The sequence below is a fragment of the Pristiophorus japonicus genome, chromosome 12, assembly GCF_044704955.1.
Source record: "Pristiophorus japonicus isolate sPriJap1 chromosome 12, sPriJap1.hap1, whole genome shotgun sequence".
Classification (NCBI taxonomy): domain Eukaryota; kingdom Metazoa; phylum Chordata; class Chondrichthyes; family Pristiophoridae; genus Pristiophorus; species Pristiophorus japonicus.
This window is the reverse complement of record NC_091988.1, coordinates 187177001-187197272: the sequence shown is the minus strand read 5'-3', so window position 1 is coordinate 187197272 and position 20272 is coordinate 187177001. Positions and strand designations below refer to the sequence as shown.

The 20272-nt window shown below is 48.2% G+C and overlaps 1 protein-coding gene across 1 annotated transcript; it reads right to left on the bottom strand.

The window, feature by feature from the left end:
• Positions 1-298: 298 nt before the first annotated feature.
• On the bottom strand, positions 299-20272 carry LOC139277086 (dynein light chain roadblock-type 2-like). Its single transcript, XM_070895098.1, has 4 exons — positions 20202-20272; positions 5774-5849; positions 3811-3978; positions 299-2050 (listed from the first exon to the last, which is right to left on the bottom strand). The coding sequence occupies exons 1-4, from the start codon at positions 20202-20204 to the stop codon at positions 2007-2009; spliced, it is 291 nt and encodes a 96-aa protein (XP_070751199.1). The 5' UTR covers positions 20205-20272; the 3' UTR covers positions 299-2006.

Sequence of the window (20272 nt, the reverse complement as noted above, 5' to 3'; positions counted from 1 at the left end):
TCCTCCACTTCAAAATCAACCTGGTAAAATTGGTTCTTTCCCTGCAATGAGACCACGTGTACGCAGATAATAGGCCCATCCTCCATTTAGGACACACTCCAAACTTCAGCCCTCCACTAGAAAAATAAAATTCTTCACATGCAATTCACAACTCAAGTGGTTCTGTGTTAAAAACATGGCCGTCAATAAGCATCACTAAGGTGGCTCAAGCAGACATACTGATAACAACGATACTCTCTCAAATAAGCAAAGGACAAACCTTTGTGGAAGCAAGACATTTTATTTTCAATAATACACATTCATCTTTCACAACCGTCCCTCTCCCTCTTTCTCTCTCCTCCCACCCAACCAATATCTTCTTTCGTATGGTAGCAGCAAAGCAAATCAAATGTCACTATCTAAGTCAGATATCCAGGCCAAAGCTTCCGGTCTAACAGCGTGGATATCTTGTAGGCTGCCTGCAAATTGCCTCTGAGGGCAGTGCTCGATGATGTGCTCCAGGGTCTGATTAGGAGCTCCACAGTCGCATGATGGAGAGGCTTTAATCTTCCACCTCTGGAGAAAGCGGCAGCATTGACCCGTGACCAGTTCTGAGGAGGTCTGCCATTTGCGAGGAAGGTTTGATCCTTCAGGTTGCACTGTGGGCTCCTCTATAAGGAATCCATTCCGTACGTCACAGTTCTTCCAAGCATTTCGCCATCGGTCATCAAGGCTGAGGGGAGATCGCTGAAGGGCTTCGGCGACGGTCCAGAATGGCCTCCTAGTTATGACACGGGTTGGTGGTCGGTTGTACAACAAGCTCATTACAACCTGTTAAAAAAATAACTCTTGCAGCCAATACGTATCACACCGCTGTTACGCATCTTTTCAACAATCATTTCTTTTTAGGGGAAGCATGAAGAATTTGCAAACGGAGAACGGTAAATCCCTGGCACTCTGAGGCTCACTCATTTTAATTACCGCGTGCTTCCGATCCAAAAATATCCTGCTTCATTTTATGAGCTTGATCGCATTCTCCAACATCGACTCAAATACTTTAGCCATTATTTTTAAAGCGATCGCATGTAAATGTGAAAACATAAAACGGCTTTATCTATTCATGATTCAAAACGCTATCATTTAAAAGGAGACCACTATGTGTTAAAGTGCTGCAAATTAGGCTGTGAATTAGTCGGAATTTTCCAAATGAGAAAGCAATGTAAGTAATTAATTTAAAAACCGACTGATTGCGTTTAAAATGTAGCTGGAGCAGACTAATGGAAATAGAGTCAGCTTCTCCTGAAGACTCGATTGGTAAAAGATACCAAAGATAAATGAGTAAGCGCATGACCAGTTCATGACAGCAAAGCGCTGGAGGATTTTAGCTGAGGAAAGATTGGATAGGCTGAGTTTGTTTTTCTTTAAAACTGAGGAGGCTGAGGGGAGACTTAATTGAGGTGTATAAAATTATGAGAGGCCTGGATAGAGTGGATAGGAAGGACCTATTTCCCTTGGCAGAGAGGGCAATAACCAGGGGGCATAGATTTAAAGTAGAAGGATTAGAGGGGAGTTGAAGAGAACATTTTCTACCCAGAGGGTGGTGGGGATCTGGAACTCACGGCCTGAAAGGGTGGCTGAGGCAGAAATCCTCATCGCATTTAAAAAGTACCTGGATATACACTTGAAGTGCCGTAACCTGCAGGGTGACAGACCAAGGTGGGATTAGGCTGGATACAATTTTTCCGCCAGAACAGACACGTTAGGCCGAATGGCCTCCTTGTGCGCTGTAAATTTCTATGATTCTATGAAAGCGCTGGGCAGTGGACAATGGGCTTATTCAACCACTCGCGGATGAGACAGACCCCCAATCGGGTGTTCCAGGAAAAGCAACACGGGAACACGGAAGCAGCAGCTAGTGCGGTAATAGTTGGAGCGGGGCGTGTGGAGAAATCAACGTTGAGAATCACCGACACGGAAATAAACATTTGTGCGGGCTCGAAGCTGCTCAAAAGGTGACATCACAGGCATCATTCACTGGGATTCTGGATGACAATCAGTAAATATTCCTTATCTGTCAGGGTGGGGGGGGTGGGGAGGGGCAGAAAAAATACACAAATTAGTAAAATGTTCATCTTCACAGGCAATTAAAAAATAATACGAGATCTCCAGTCAGAGTCTGTGGAAGTTGACTGCAGATCCTTCCTTTATTGTGCTAATGCTTTATGAATGAGAACTGCTGTTAACATGCACTCTGAACAAAAGTTTGGCCCAATAGACTTAGGGGGCGAAATTGCCCCTTTTTATAGCCCCCTTAGCGCCTCCGGGGGGGGGCACAATGGCATTTTTTATTGCCCGAGAGGTTTGGTGGGGGGCGGGGGTGGCGCCGACCCCTTTGCGCCCCACAGTGGAAATTTCTTCCAGCTAAACATTGGTAAGACTGAAGCCATTGTATTCACCCCCCCCCCCCCCCCCACCATGAAATCCGTCCCCTCCCACCCTCTGTCATTGTAAACCTCAAGAGTGTTCCTGACTAAGGCGCCCTATTCAAATCCAATCTCACACGATATAAATCCACTATATCCTTGCCATCACAAAAACTACCTTCGTAACATTGCCCGTTCTGTCCCTGTTGCTGAAATCTTCCTCCACACTTTGGTCACCTCCGATGCCCTCCTCGACCCTCCACAAACTGCAGCACGTCCTGCTTGTCTATCAGCCCTGTTCTCTCTGACTCCTGGTTTCCCCACATCCTCAAACCTAAAATTCTCATCCTCGTGTTTAAATCCCTTCGTCACCTCACAGCTTTCTGCAAAATCCTCCAGCCCTACAACGCCCCCTGAACTCACCATTCTTCTGAATCTGGCATCTTGTGCATCTGCCCCCATCCACTCCTCACCCCACCATTGGTGGCCGTATTTCAGCTGCCCATGCCCTGAAGTTCTCTCCATAAAGCCCTCCGCTTCGCGACCACCCTTTCCTCCTTTAACATCTTCCTTAAAATCCAACATCTTTACGGAAGCTTTTAGTCATCCCTCCTAATGTCTTCTTCTTTGCCTCGGTATTCATTTTGTGATCATGCCCCTGTGAAGTGCTTTGGGATGTTTGTCTACATTAAGCGCGCTATATAAATGCAAGTCGCATTTGTTATATCCTGCACAGTATGTCACCATCACAATGTCATCTTTTCTTAATGTTTCCTCCCTTCCTAGGTCAAAGGTGATAGCTTTTAAGGAAGTCGGTGCAGTGAAGAGGTTTATGGAAGGCGATGCCTCATGCTGGGAACCCTCAAGGTACCTCACCCAATTATTATATTTCTTAGGCCCAAACACATGACCTCTACCACCTAACAGGACATGGGCAGCAGGCACGTGGGATCACCCATCACTTCCAAGCTCCCCTCCAAGTCATACACCATCCTGATTTTGAAATATAGCGGCTGTTCCTTCATCGTCACTGGGTCAAAATCCTGGAACTCCCTCCATAACAGCACTGTGGGAGCACCTTCACCACACGGACTGCAGCGGTTCAAGGCAACGGCTCACCAGCATCTTCTCAAGGGCAATTAGGGATGGGCAATAAATGCTGCCTTGCCAGCGATGTCCACATCCCAGGAACAAATATTTTTTTAAACATTAGCTGTCTCTTTGACCTCTACAGGTGACCCACTCCAGTCCACCCACACACAAACCCTTTCTAGTGGTGGTTCCTGAATAGCACTCACCTGCCAAGCCGCTGCAGAGCTAATAAAACTGCTTTAAACAGACTGCTTTTATCCTGGAGGAAGAAACTTAAAATATGCCTGAAGCACAGATTAAAATAAACCACATTTACCAGGTGCAACCAGGATTTCATTTTTCTTGCAGCGGATTCGGAGGAACGTGAGGTCATTCTGCGGATCGATATCCCGGATGGTGCTCCGAGCTTTCATGGACAGTTGGTGGATTAGCCCAGCGTACTGGGCCGTGGTCGAATTGTCCATGGTTGTCCGTATGGGAATACCTTGGAAAGAGGAGATCAGCTTTCAATGATACAAACCTGCATTGAGGGGACGCTAGATAAGCACATGAGGTTAGAGGAAGAGGGGCTGGAGGAGGCTGATGTGGAGCAGGAACATTGGCACGGACCTGTTGGGCCGAATGGCCTGTTTCTGTGCTGTAAATACTTTGGAGCATACAAAATCAATGGTGGACGGAGCATCTTGACTAAACACTTCTTCCCTCCTCCCCCCTCCCACCACTTGCACCCCCACCCCATTCTCCTGGGAGAGGCAAAAAAAAAGAAAGAAAACCCAGTGTCAGTAAGAAAGAAAGTCTTTCATTTATATAGCGCCGTTCACGACCATTGGACGTCTCAAAGAGCTTTACAGCCAATGAAGTACTTTTGGAGGGTGGTCACTGTTGTAATGTGGGAAACGTGGCAGCCAATTTGTGCACAGCAAGCTCCCGCAAACAGCAATGTGATAATGACTGGATAGTCTGCGTTTGTTATGTTGACTGAGGGATACATATTGGCCAGGACACTGGGGATAACTCCCGTGCTCTTCTTCAAAATAGTGCCATGGGATCTTTTACATCCGCCTGAGAGAGCAGACGGGGCCTCGGTTTAACGTCACATCCGAAAGACGCCAGCTCCGATAGTGCAGCACTCCCTCAGCACTGCACTGGAGGGGCAGCCTAGATTTATAAGCTCAAACTCTTGGAGTGGGACATGACCCCACTACCTTCTGTGTTAATAAGGGAAAAAATACACTCTGGAAAATTCCTCTCCGACCCCCTCAGGTGATCGATACCAGTCCAGGAGATCGCAGCATGTTTACTTTGCCAGTGGCATAAGTGCTGCATATTCAGAATAAAGCCGGGTAGTTAGAACAATCGACCACTTTTAAGATGGCATTTGTTTCAGCCCATGATATCCTTGATCTCTTCTCCCCATCCCACCCCAATATTCATCCTTTTTATTCCCTTCCCTCCTGAAGGCAGTGCCTCATCCTGTGATACAGGTCCAAAGACGCCAATGCTACCACCTCACGCAACTGGTCACCCTTCATGCAAGAGCCCAGTGAGAAAATTGACATAGGGAACGCAGAGGAGAATACTGCAACCCCGTCTTCACCAGACATCCATGCACTTTATGGTACAGGGATAGGGGTAGGGGTAGGTCACTGATGCCAATCTTAACCAAACTGTGCCATCGGGGAAGCCCAAAGTATTGTTGCTTTAAAAAGATCCTGACCAAATTAGCATTTCAACCCAAAGGAAGTGAAGCAGACACAACAGGAGCATCTCTGTTTACCAGTTCAACACCAACATAGAACATGTAAATGGGCTCCCACCCCAGAGACTTGAGCACAAAAATCTAGGCTGGCACTCCAGCACAGCACTGAGAGAGTACTGCACAGTCGGAGATGCTGTGTTTCGGATAAGACGTTAAACCGAGGCCCCGTCTGCTCTCTCAGGTGGACGTAAAAGATCCCGTGGCACTATTTTGAAGAAGAGCAGGGGAGTTATCCCCGGTGTCCTGGGCCAATATTTATCCCTCAATCAACATAACAAAAAAAACAGATGATCTGGTCATTATCACATTGCTGTTTGTGGGAGCTTGCTGTGCGCAAATTGGCTGCCGCGTTTCCCACATTACAACAGTGACTACACGCCAAAAGTACTTCATTGGTTGTAAAACGCTTTGGGACATCATGTGGTTGTGAAAGGCGCTATATAAATGCAAGTCATTCAGTGATGACCTAGGAAGATTCAGTCCTTGCATAATAATCAAAAAAAATATATTTTTTAAATACCTTCCGCATTGACCACGATAATTCCTTGAACACCCTTCTGGCTCTGAATTCTCTTCAAAGTTTCTTCAACTTCAGCCTGAAAAGGGAAGAAATGGAAATTGGTTAACACTGCAGTACAATGGTGCTGGGGAGAGGCTCAATCATCTCCCCAATCCTCCCATTTTCTTCTATGGCTCCAGATAAGAGATCGGATAGGTGACCCAGGCCCTTCCAATCAGTTACTATTGGGACCATTACACAATTAGTTACTATTGGGACCATTACATAGAATGTACAGCACAGAAACAGGCCATTCAGCCCAACTGGTCCATGCCGGTACTTATGTCCACATGAACCCCTTCCGACCCCTACTTCATCTAACCCCATCAGCATAAACTTCTATTCCTTTCTCCATCATGTATTTATCTAGCTTTCCCTTAAATCCATCTGTACTATTTGTCTCAACTGTTCCATGTGGTAGTGAGCTGCACATTTTAATCACTCTCTGGGTTAAAAAGTCTTTCCTGAATGATGAGCGACTCTTAGGGTGTTCCGTCTGCAATTTTACCACCCTCTGAGAAAACTACCCTCAGTATTTGACAGGACATCAGGGTACATTCATTCATTGAACCACTCCCTGGCATAGCACATTGGACCGCCAAGCTGTCTATCCACAACACTATGCTATATTGGCACAGTCTCACTAAAATCAATCTTATGCATGTTCTGATTTGTTCATTTTGAATACCTAGGATTGTATCTCTTCTCTTCCATCTGACGCCCCCGCCCCCCCCCCCCCACTCACACTTTGGCTGTGGGTTGGGGGTGGTTCAGTACTCAAGTTTCTGCTGATTGCATCTTTGCACCTCCTTGAATGGCCTTCATCATGCTTGAACCATGGAACAAGGCTCCTGCAAATCACTCGCTCTCACTTAACACTTCAATGCCCTCCACATTGATACCACACACTTTGAAGATCTCCTCAACCGAGACTCTGCCTTTGGCTCGAGTGTTCTCGACTCCATCCCACAGCATGCGACCCACCACTGCCTCAGTGAAACCCCAACGTTGCACGAGGTAGGAAAAGCCTTTAGACAGCTCAAGAACAACAAGGCTACGGATGAAATCACTGCTGAGGCGCTAAAGTATGGCAGAGAGGCGCTGTTGGCACGGATACATGACCTCATCTCTCTCGTCTGGAGGGAGAAGAGCTTGCCGGGAGATCTCAGACATGCAGTGATCGTGAACATCTTTAAAAAAGTGGACAAGTCCGACTGCAGCAATTACAAGAGAATCTCCTTGCTATCAGCCACTGGGAAAGTTGTCGCTAGAGTCCTCCTCACCCGTCTTCTCCCTGTGGCCAAGGAGATCCTCCCGGAGTCACAGTGCGGATTTCGTCCCCTACGGGGCACAACAGACATGATCTTTGCAGCGTGACAGCTGCAGGAAAAATGCAGGGAGCAGCGCCAGCCCTTATACATGGCCTTTTTCGACCTTACAAAGGCCTGTGACACTGTCAACCGCGAGGGTCTATGGAGCGTCCTCCTCCGTTTCGATTGCCCCCAAAAGTTTGTCAACATCCTTCGCCGCTCTTCGACGACCTGCAGGCCGTGATCCTTACCAACGGATCCATTACAGGCCCAATCCACATCCAGACCGGGGTCAAACAGGGCTGCGTCATCGCTCCAACTCTCTTCTCAATCTTCCTCGCTGCCATGCTCCACTTCACAATCAACAAGCTCCCCACTGGAGTGGAATTAAACTACAGAAGTCCTGACCCTGCAGTACAGACTTACACGAGGCACATGCTGAAGTCAAGGTCACTCTGGACCTGCAACTTTATTTCACACTTGCTTGAGACCTGGCTTTATATACCTGTGTGGAACAGGTATGCAGTGTCTCCTGCAAGTGCACCCCTGGTGGTATGATATGCTTGTGGTTACAGGTCATATCTAGTTACAGTCATGTATAGCATGGTAAGATACAGTTATATAGAGTAGTGTGAGATACATGACATCTACCTCCCCCAAGGTCTTATTGTCTTTATAGATTCAGTCTCTCAGGTGGTCTACACTCTCGCGTGGAGCGTCTTAGTTGTGGTTCAGTTGTTTGCCTTGGTGCCTGTTCTTCTTTCGGTGTGATTGCTGGTATCTCGCCTGGGCTGTCTGTTTTGTTCAGTATGATTGTTGGTATCTCACCTGGGCTGTCTGTTGAGACTGCCCTTTCCTCAGGTTGTTCCCTCTGTCTGTCCACCAGGTGTGGTGTGAGTTCCACATTGTAGTCTGCCTCTGGTTCCGCAGTGTTGTTGGTGAATCTACTTTTTACTTGGTCTACATGCCTCCGGCAGGTTTAGCCATTGCCCATTTGTACAACCAGTAGCCTGTTTCCTTCCTTGCCTGTTACTGTCCCTGCAAGCCATATGGGACCCCTGCCATAGTTTAGCACAAACACTTTGTCCCCTATCTCATTCCACCTCCCCCTCGAATTTTGGTCATGGTACTCAGTTAGCTTCCAACGCTTTGCCTCTACAATTTCATGCATGTCTGGGAGGATTAACGAGAGCCTAGTCTTTAAGGTCCGTTTCATCAATAGTTGCGCGGGGGGAACCCCAGTCAACGAATGCGGACGAGATCTGTATGCCAGCAGCAGTCGCGACAGGCGGCCCTGCAGCGTGGGACCTTGGATTTTAAGCATGCCTTGTTTAACGATTTGCACTGCTCGCTCCGCCTGGCCATTGGAGGCCGGCTCGAATGGTGCCGTCTTAACGTGATTTATGCCATGGTCAACTATAAAATCTTGAAATTCTGCGCTGGTGAAGCACGGACCATTATCACTGACCAATATGTCAGGAAGTCCGTGCGTTGCAAACATGGTTCTAAGGCTCTCCACAGTGGTGGAGGTGGTGCTCGAGTTTAAAATGGTGCACTCGATCCACTTTGAAAATGCATCGACGACTACGAGGAACATTTTGCCCATGAATGGGCCCGTATAGTCTACATGCATCCGCGACCACGGTTTGGTGGGCCAGGGCCAGGGGCTTAGGGGGGCTTCCCTGGGAGTGTAGTGATAGTTCATGCATGCGCCTATGGAAAGGTTTGATCCCCTTGGGGCAGGCATCGCGAGCCTCTGCCCAGTCACCAGTTAAAACACATCTTTTGACTAAGGATAACGTGGGGTCACTGGTCGTCCAGGCTCTAATTTGGCGAGCCGTCATGGGCGAACCTGTGGATTCAAAGGCATTGATTGCCATGACCATCTCACAGTCCTGTTCGTCGGACCCTTCCGTGGTTGCCAGGGGTAGCCTGCTAAGCACATCGGCACAGTTGTCTGTGCCTGGTCTGTGCCTTATTGTGTAGTCGTAAGACGCCAGCATGAGTGCCCATCGCTGAATGCGCGCCGAGGCATTGGCGTTTATTGCCTTGCACTCGGATAGTAGGGACGTGAGGGGTTTGTGGTCAGTTTCTAACACGAACTTGGCCCCGAAAAGGTATTGGTGCATCTTTTTGACACCGTACACGCATGCGAGCGCCTCCTTCTCAGCCATACCGTACCGCGCTCCGCCCGCGAAAGTGACCTGGAGGCATAAGCAATGGGTTGTAATTTACCCGCATCATTGACATGCTGTAAAACGCACCCGACCCTGTACGCTGACGCATCACATGTAAGGACTAACTTTTTACCTGGGTCAAAAAAGGCTAAAACACTGTTGGAACATAGAAGGTTGCGTGTCTTATTGAAGGCGCGTTCTTGGGCGTCCCCCCAAAACCAATCGCACCCCTTTCTGAGTAGCACGTGGAGGCGCTCCAGCAGCGTGCTCAAGTTCTGCATAAAGCTCCCAAAGTAATTGAGTAGCCCGAGAAAGGCCCGCAGTTCCGAGACATTCCGGGGCCTGGGTGCCAGACGAATTGCTTCGGTTTTGGATTCTGTTAGGCGGATTCCATCAGCGGCAATCCTTCTGCCCAAAAATTCAACCTCGGGCGCGAGAAACAGACGCTTGGATTTCTTCACTCTTAGGCCTACCCAATCCATCGACTTAGTACTTCCTCCAAATTGCGGAGATGGGAGTCGGTGTCCCTGCCCGTGGTGAGTATGTCATCTTGAAACACAACTGTCCCCGGGATGGACTTGAGCAGACTCTCCATGTTGCGCTGGAATATAGCAGCTGCCAACCTGATGCCGAATGGGCATCGATTGTACATGAAAAGGCCTCGATGTGTGTTGATGGTGGTGAGTAAGCTTAGACTCTTTGGTCAGTTCTTGCGTCATATACGCAGATGTGAGATCTAGTTTCGAGAAAAGTTTTCCTCCAGACAATGTGGCAAATAGGTCCTCCGCTCTGGGCAGCGGGTATTGGTCCTGTAGGGAGACTCTGTTTATGGTAGACTTGTAATCCCCACAGATTCGTACGGATCCATCAGGCTTCATGACGGGGACGATGGGACTTGCCCAGTCGTTAAATTCCACAGGTGAGATAATGTCTTCCCGCAGAAGCCGGTCCAGTTCGTGTTCAATCTTTTCCCTCATCACATAAGGCACAGCTCTAGCCTTGTGATGGACCGGTCTGGCATCCTGTGTGATGTAGATTTTAACTTTAACCCCTTTGAAGGTGCCCACACCTGGCTGAAAGTGATGTTCAAAATGACTTAGAACTGTTGAGCAGGAGGTCCGTTCCTCTGACGACATGGCGTGAACATCATTCCATTTCCAATTTAGTTTTGCCAGCCAGCATCTCCCCAACAGTACTGGGTGATCTCCGGGCACAATCCACAGAGGAAGTCGGTTCACCGTCCCTTTGTGCGTGACTGAGAGCATGGCGCTGCCAAGGACTGGGACGATTTCTTTGGTATAGGTCCTTAGTTTGGTGTCGACCCTTGTGAGTTTTGGTCTGTTGCTTTTGTGCGGCCACAGTTGTTCAAATTGTTGGACGCTCATGAGAGATTGACTAGCTCCCGTGTCCTGTTCCATGTTGACGGGTATCCCGTTGAGTAGGACCCTCATCATTATTGGAGGCGTCTTGTTGTAAGAACAGTGGACATTGATCGTGTTGACCCGTTGTACCTCGGTTTCCCGGGCACTGTCCCCACCGTCTCTAGTCCGCTTTCCGAACCTTCCGATTCGTATACCAGCCGAACTGCTGTTTTTCTGCACATGCGAGCCAGATGCCTTGTATAGTTGCAGTTTCTGCAAACAGCATGCTGAAATTGACACCCCCTTGTTCAGTGCCTTCCCACACATCTCCAGCACAGATCGCTTCCATTGTTAAGTTAGGTTAGGTGAGTGGGCATATGCATGGCAGATGAAGTATAATGTGGATAAATGTGAGGTTATCCACTTTGGTGGTAAAAACAGAGAGACAGACTATTATCTGAATGGTGACAGATTAGGAAAAGGGGAGGTGCAACGAGACCTGGGTGTCATGGTACATCAGTCATTGGAGGTTGGCATGCAGGTACAGCAGGCGGTTAAGAAAGCAAATGGCATGTTGGCCTTCATAGCGAGGGGATTTGAGTACAGGGGCAGGGAGGTGTTGCTACAGTTGTACAGGGCCTTGGTGAGGCCACACCTGGAGTATTGTGTACAGTTTTGGTCTCCTAACTAGAGGAAGGATATTCTTGCTATTGAGGGAGTGCAGCGAAGGTTCACCAGACTGATTCCCGGGATGGCGGGACTGACATATCAAGAAAGAATGGATCAACTGGGCTTGTATTCACTGGAGTTCAGAAGAATGAGAGGGGATCTCATAGAAACGTTTAAAATTCTGACAGGTTTAGACAGGTTAGATGCAGGAAGAATGTTCCCAATGTTGGGGAAGTCCAGAACCAGGGGTCACATCTAAGGATAAGGGGTAAGCCATTTAGGACCGAGATGAGGAAAAACTTCTTCACCCAGAGAGTGGTGAACTTGTGGAATTCTCTACCACAGAAAGCTGTTGAGGCCAAGTCACTAAATATATTCAAAAAGGAGTTAGATGTAGTCCTTACTACTAGGGGGATCAAGGGGTATGGCGAGAAAGCAGGAATGGGGTACTGAAGTTGCATGTTCAGCCATGAACTCATTGAATGGCGGTGCAGGCTCGAAGGGCCGCATGGCCTACTCCTGTACCTATTTTCTATGTTTCTATGTTTCTGAAGGATGAGCTGCGTCTGGCTGATCTCTCTTGGGCTTCTCTCAATTTGTAGTTGATTGCTCGCATTGTGCGTTGATGAGATGTGAACAGCCATTCCTGTGGCTCTTGATGGCTTCTGGCGCCACTGCCTGCTGTTGAAGACCTGCTCTCTTGCCTTTGTCTGTGTGTGGGGGTAGCGGCTTGTTCCACGCTGTGAACCACTTGTTCCGATGTTTCGTTAGTTGTCGTACCCGCAGTGTAGATCAACCTCGTTTCTTCTTCTCCTGCCAAGAATGTCTGTGCGACCAGTGCTGCTGCCTCTAGAGTCATGTTCTTGGTCTCTATAAGCTTTCGGAATATGCCTGCGTGGCCTATTCCTTCAATAAAAAAGTCCATCAGTACTTCTCTCTTTAGTTCATCGGAGAACTCACATAAACTAGCCAGCCTCCGAAGTTCTGCCACAAAGTCGGGTATGCTCTGGCCCACACAGCGTCTGTAGTTGTAGAACCTGTGTCTAGCTTCAGGTGGTCTCTCACCAGTGTGCTCAACTTCTCAAACGACTTGCTTGCTGGTTTCTCGGGTGCCAGTAGGTCCTTCATTAAGGCGTATGTTTTCGAGCCACAGCTGGTCAAGAGATGGGCTCTTCTCTTGTCTGCCTTATCGTCGCCCAACCAGTCTTTGGTTACAAAGCTTTTCTGGAGCCTTTCTATAAAGTCCTCCCAATTGTCTCCAGCATTGTGTTTCTCATCTGAGCCGTTGGTAGCCATTCTGTGGATTCTGTGATCCCGAAACTCGTCGCCACTGTAAAGTCCTGACCCTGCAGTACAGACTTACACGAGGCACGTGCTGAAGTCAAGATCACTCAGTACCTGCACCGTTATTTCACAGCTCTCGAGTGCCACACTTGCCTGAGATCTGTCTTTATATACCTGTATGGAACAGGTATGCAGTGTCTCCTGCAAGTGCACCCCTGGTGGTAAAGTATGCTTGTGGTTACAGGTCATATCTAGTTACAGTCATGTATAGCATGGTAAGATACAGTTATATAAAGTAGTGTGAGATACATGACACCAGTGGGAAGCTGTTTAACCTTCGCCGCCTCCAGGCCGGGTCGAAGATCATCCCAACCTCTGTCATTGAGCTACAGTACGCTGTCGACGCCTGCGTCTGCGGACATTCTGAGCCTGAACTCCAGGATATAGTCGCTATATTTATAGAGGCATATGAAAGCATGGGCCTTACGCTAAACATCCATAAGACAAAGGTCCTCTACCATCCTGTTCTCGCCGCACAGCACTGCCCCCCAGTCATCAAGATCCACGGTGTGGCTCTCGACAATATGGACCATTTCCCATACCTCGGGAGCCTCTTATCAACAAAAGCAGACATTGATGAGGAGATTTAACACCGCCTCCAATGCCTCAGTGCAGCCTTCAGCCGCCTGAGGAAAAGAGTGTTCAAAGACCAGGCCCTCAAATCTACTACCAAGCTCATGGTTTACAGGGCTGTAGTAATACCCACCCTCCTGTATGGCTCAGAGACATGGACCATGTACAGTAGACACCTCAAGTCGCTGGAGATACATCACCAACAATGTCTCCGGAAGATCCTACAAATCCCCTGGGAGGACAGGCGCACCAACATCAGCATCCTCGTCCAGGCTAACATCCCAAGCATTGAAACACTGACCACACTCGATCAGCTCCGCTGGGCAGGCCACATAGTTCGCATCCCAGACACGAGACTCCAAAAGCAAGTGCTAAATGCAGCGCTCCTTCACGGCAGACAAGCCAAAGGTGGGCAGCGGAAATGTTACAAGGACGCTCTCAAAGCCTCCCTGATAAAGTGCGACATCCCACTGACACCTGGGAGTCCCTGGCCAAAGATCACCCTAAGTGGAGAAAGTGCATCCGGGAGGGTGCTGAGCACCTCGAGTCTCAACGCCTAGAACATGTAGAAATCAAGCGCAGGCAGCGGAAAGAACATGCGGCAAACCAGTCCCACCCACCCCTTCCCTCAACCACTATCTGTCCCACCTGTGACAGAGACTGTGGCTCTCATATTGGACTGTTCAGCCACCAAAGAACTCACTTCAGGAGTGGAAGCAAGTCTTCCTCGATTCCGAGGGACTGCCTATGATAATGATGACACACTCTCATAGGGTTCTGTCCTGGAACCCATGTTATTCAAGTTTTACACCAGTGACCTGCCCGAAACAGAGTCCCGCAATTTCACATACGCTGATGCATTGCCTTGGCCATGCAAAACACGAATCTGTCCATCACCGTAGAGACCCTGACCAGTGAGTTACAGAGGGTGCTGGCCTACTTCCACTGATGGCAACTCCAGCCAAACCTGCAAAAGACAGGCACCTCGACATTCCACCTCAACACCCATCAAGCAAACCAAGCTTTGAAAGTCTCCTTTTGCGGCGCAGAAGTAACCATGCCAAAAACCCTCCTATTTAGGAGTCACGCTTGATCGCATCCATCTTATAGACAACATCTCCAGAACCTTGGGAAGAAACTAAAGGTTGGATCAACTTGATCCAGAAACTTGCCAGATCCACATAGGGAGCAGACCCTCCGTACGGCAGCATTCGACCTGCTGTACTCTGCAGCGGAGTACTGCTCTCCGGCATGGCCAACAAGTCCGCATGTCAAATCTGTTGATGTCCAGCTGAATTCTACTGTGAGAATCATCACCGCTACGCTTTTATTCATACCAACACCATGGCTCCCCGTGCTTGCAAACATCGCACCACCACACCTACGCTGCGAATATGCAGTCTCCAGAGAATACAACCACTACACCAGCAAAGACATGCCGATCCAGGCAGACTTGAACAACCTACCGTTTCAAATCGAGGCGGCCATACTGGACCGTCGCTGAAGCCCTTCAGCGATCTCCCCTCAGTCTTGATGACTGACGGCGAAATGCTTGGAAGAACTGCAACATACGGAATGGATTCCTTACAGCAGATCCCACAGTACAACCTGAAGGATCAAACCTTCCTCGCAAACAGTGGACAACCATCAACTTCCTCAGAACTGGTCATGATCGATGCTGCCACCTTCTCCAGAGGTGGAAGATTAAAGCCTCCCCATCATGTGACTGTGGAGCTCCTAATCAGACCCTGGAGCACATCATCGAGCACTGCCCTCAGAGGGAATTCGCTGGCAGCCTGCAAGATATCCACGCTGTTACACCGGTAGCTTTGGCCTGGATATCTGACTTACTGACATTTGATTTGCTTTGCTGCTACTGTACGAAAGAAGCAGACCATACCTTGTTTTTTTATAAAATTCATTTTTGAGCTGATTAGTTCTCCCTTATTTTTGGTCAGCTGGTTTTGACAGCACTACTGATGTCGTCGCTGATAACAACTAACTTTTATATAGTGCTTTTAATGTAGAAAAATGTCCCCACCTGCTTCAAAGACACATGATCAAAAAAATCAAGCCAGTGAAGTGGGTTCGAAGGAGGGTTTTGAAGGACACAAGTGGAAGTGGGAAGGTGTTTAGGAAGGAAAGGAATTCCAGAGTGTGGAGTCTAGGCAGCTGAAGGCATGGCCGCCAATGGTGGAGCGAAGGGAGGAAGGTGGCACAAGTGACAGGAGTCAGGAGTGGAGAGTTTGGGGAGGGTTTGTAGGCCTGGAGAGATTACAGAAATTGGGGGGGAAAAGGGGTGGGAGAGAGGCCATGAAGGGATTTAAAATAAAGATTAGCATTTGAATTCAGAATTATTGGGGGTCTGGGAGCCAATGCAGGTCAGCGAGGACAGGGATGGTGGGCGAGTGGGACAGAATGCAGGCAGCAGAGTTTTGGATGAGCTGAAGTTCAGAGAGAGCGGGGAATGGGAGGCTGGCCGGGGGAGCATCGGAATAGTCGTGTCTGGAGGTGACAACAGAAAAGATCAGGGCTTCAGTGGCAGATGGGCTGAGTAGGCGGGCGATGTTATAGAGCTGGTGGTGGGTGGTCTTTGCGATGGTGAGAATGCAAGGTCTGAAATAAAAACAGAGAAAATGCTGGAAATCTCAGCGGGTCAGGCAGCATCTGTGGAGAGAAAAACAGAGTTACCGTTTCGGGTCGATACCTGAAACATTAACTCCGTCTCTCTCCACAGATGCTGCCTGACATGCTGAGATTTCCAGCATTTTCTGTTTTTATTTCAGATTCCAGCATCCACAGTATTTTGCTTTTATACAAGGTTGGAAGCTCAGCTCAAGCTCGAATAGGAGGCTGACGATGCAATCAGTCAGCTTCAGCCTGAAGCAGTGGTTGGAGAGGGGAGGAATGGAGTTCCAGTGAGATGGCTGGCTCTCACTGTCACTGCCAACGTTTCCTACAGTATGCTGGTCACCCAAGCGTTACTCTCCTTGCAAATGTTTGCTCTCCATCACAGTGGGACTCCATACCTTCTGCTTACTGCCATAACCTACAGCACACCCTCACTCCTGGGGTTCTGATTAGTAACTGGATAATTTTTTTTTATTATTCATTCATGGGATGTCGACATCGCTGGCAAGGCCAGCATTTATTGCTCAGCTTTCTTTTTTGGAAGTGTAATCACTGTTCCTACATTGGAGTTATGTATGCAACACCACATAACCAGCATTCTACCACCACCAGAGGGTGTATCTGTTGGAGTCCCAAGGGATCCCAGCATCCCTTGGGAGCACTGTATATAAGCAGGCCTCCTCTGCTGTACCAGCACTCTGGAGTCAGAATAGAGAGACTAAGGTCACACTTACTCAAGTCTACAGTACTCAGTCACATTGCTTTATTTGAGACATAACAACTAAAAAGAACCTCTGTAAAGTGCTTTGGGACGTTCGGTGGCCGTGAAAGGTGCTATATAAATGCAAGTCTTGCTTTTTTCATCACTAATTTCCCTCGAGAAGATGACGGTGAATAGAACCAAGTAGCTTGCTGGGCCATTTCAGAGGGGCCGTTATGAGTCAATCACATTGCTGTGGGTCTGGAGTCACATATAGACCAGACCGGATAAGGACGGCAGATTTCCTTCCCTAAAGGACATTAGTGAACCAGATGGGTTTTTAACGACAATTTCATGGTCACCATTACTGATACTAGTTTTTTATTCCAGATTTATTTAATTAACCGAATTTAAATTCCCCAGCCACCGTGGTCGGATTTAAACTCGAGCCTCCGGATCAGTAGTCCAGGCTTCGATTATTAGTCCACTGACATAACTACCATGCTACCGTACCTCATGTAAAATCAAATCTGGGTTCTTGCTGGCCTGTTTTAAGGTGTTTTTACATTAAGGAGCGCAGCTGAAAACACAGCCACTCTTCTCCCTCTGCTGACTAACCTCCCAAGAATAAACAACCCCACCCATAGAACAGAATTGTAGACCCAAGGACTCGAGAGCCTATGCATTTGCTGTTGAATCAAGTGTCGCTCTTTGTACAAGTTAAACCCCAGCAGCCTAGAACTGGACTGATGGAGAACAGCATCTGATGAAAACTCTAAACCACGGAACTTGCTCTTCTGAAAACAGAAAGAAAGACTGTGCATTTATATTGCGCCTTTCACGACCACTGGATGTCTCCAAGCGCTTTACAGTCAATGAAGTACTTTTGGAATGAAGTAACTGTTGTAGTGTGGGAAACGTGGCAGCCAATTTGTGCACAGGAAGCTCCCACAAACAGCAATGTGATAATGACCAGATCATCTGTTTTAGTGATGTTGAATGAGGGATAAATATTGGACACCAGGAATAACTCCCCTGTTCTTCTTCGAATTAGTGCCATGGGATCTTTTACGACCACCTGAGAGAGCAGATGGGACCTCAGTTTAACGTCTCATCCAAAAGACGGTACCTCCGACAGTGCAGCGCTCCCTCAGCACTGCACTGGAGTGTCAGCCTAGATTTATGTGCTCAAGTGCCTGGAGCAAGATTTGAACCCACAACCTTCTGGCTCAGAGGTGAGTGTGCTACCCACTGAGCTACAGTTGACAGGACAGAACAGAACAGAACAAAAAAAGCCAAAGTATAAAAATAACTTGCTCAGCACCACACCCACAGTGCATTTACCCAGCAAGCCATCAGCAGACCAGCTTACTCTTGAACAATACAGACATCACACACCTTCCTCCCTATTAACCTCTGAATGTGTTGTGAAGCAATGTACCAAATTGCACAGCCCATTGTGGGTATGCTCTCATCACTGTTGACGCTGTGGAGGCTTAATGTTTCCTGGTATCCAAAGTATGCAAATAATCTCAACCAGCTTTAACCCATTCAGTAGCTCAGAGAAGCTTTTAACCTAAAGAAAGTAATTCATTAAAATATGAACATCACTGGTAATTCGATCCTATTATTAAGGACATTAACTCGCTAAGGCTTCTTCGACAGCACCTCCCAAACCCATGACCTTTACCACCTAGAAGGACCAGGGCAGCAGGCGCATGGGAACACTGTCAGCTGCAAGTCACACACAGCATCCTGACTTGGAAATATATTACCGTTCCTTCGTCGTCACTGGCTCACAATCCAGGAACTAACTCCCTAACAGCACTGTGGGAGCACCATCATGACACGGACCGCTGTGGTTCAAGACGGCGCTCACCTACTTCATTCCATGTAGGTCCAGCCAGCTTGTGACCAGCAGCTTTGTGAGCAAGGACCGAGTGTTGAACTGGGAAAATCTCTGTTCAAGTCTCACTTGTAAGTTCATCCACTTCCCCACTGAAAACAGGGGAGGAAATAGTACATTCATTCAGTTACCTCTGGTGTCCCCCCCAAGGATCTATCTTTGGCTTCCTCCTATTTCTCATCTAAATGTTGCCCCTTGGTGACACCATCCGGAAACACAGCATCAGTTTTCACATGTACACCCAGGATGACACCCAGCCCTACCTCACTACCACTTCTCTCGACCTCTCCACGGTCTCTAAATTGTCAGACTGCTTATCCGACATCCAATTCAGGATGAGCAGAAATTTTCTCCAATTAAATATTGGGAAGACCGAAGCCATTGTTTTTGGTCACTGCCACAAACTCCGTTCCCTAGCCACCGACACCATAAGTCTCCCCAACGTCTGAGGCTGAATCAGACTGTTCGCAACCTTGGAGTCATATTTGACCCTGAAATGTGCTTCCGACCACATATCTGCGCCCATCTCTGCCCTTGCCTCAGCTCATCTGCTGCTGAAACCCTCACCCATGCCTTTGATACCTCTAGACTTAACCACTCCAACGCACTCCTGGCTGGCCTCCCACATTCGACCCTACGTAAAGTTGAGGTCATTCAAAACTCAGCTGCTCGAGTCAAACTCCCACCAAGTCCCACTCACCCATCACCCCTGGGCTCGCTGACCTACATTGTCTCCCAGTTAAGCAACGCCTCGATTTCAAAAATCTCATCTTTGTTTTCAGATCCCTCCAGGGCCTCACCCCTCCCCATCTCTGTAATTTTCTTCAGCTCCACCGCCCCCTCCTCCACTCACTCCCCGCGTGCGCGATATCTGCACTCCTCGAATTCTATCCTCGACCATTCCTGATTATAATCACCCAACCATTGGCGGCCATGCCTTCCGTTACCTCGGCCCCAAGCTCTGAAATTCCCTGCCTAAACCTCTCCCGCCTCTTTTTTCCTCCTATAAGATGCTTCTTAAAACCTACCTCTTTGACCAAGCTTTCAGTCACCTGATCTGATTTTTCCTGATGTGGCTCGGTGTCAAATTCTTTCTGTGAAGCGCTTTGGGATGTTTTACTACATTAAAGGCGTTATAATAATATAAGTTGTTGTTATTGTTGTTGTTGAATTATGCACTGCAGCAACTCGTCATGGCTTCTTGGACATTATTTCTCAAACCCCTGACCTCTACTAACTAGAAGGACAAAGGGCAGCAGGCACATGGGAACACCACCACCATCAAGTCACACACCATCCTGACTTATATCGGAAATATATCGGCCATTCCTTCATCATCACTGGGTCAAAATCCTGGAACTCCCTCCATAACAGCACTGTGGGAGCACCTTCACCACACGGACTGCAGCGGTTCAAGAAGGCGACTCACCACCTTCTCAAGGGTAATTAGGGATGGGCAATAAATGCTGGCTTTTCCACATCCCAGGAACAAACACATATATATTAAAAAAAACATGTCTATCTCTGTCCAATTCTCACAGATCATCCGACAGTCCTTTTGTGCCAATTAATTGCAAACCACCGCCCAGGCCATAGTGAAGCTGCAATATATATATATAAAAAAAAGGTTGTTCTAATTATGCAAAGCAAATGGTTTTCCAGCTGCCTCCCCTTTGCCGCTCCCTGGACTTCCCCTGCAAGGTGTGCACACAACTCACCATTGCCCAGGTTGCTCGCGAGCCCTTTCAAGCGGAGCCGGCCGCTGTCTACCGCGCCTGCGCACTGCCCC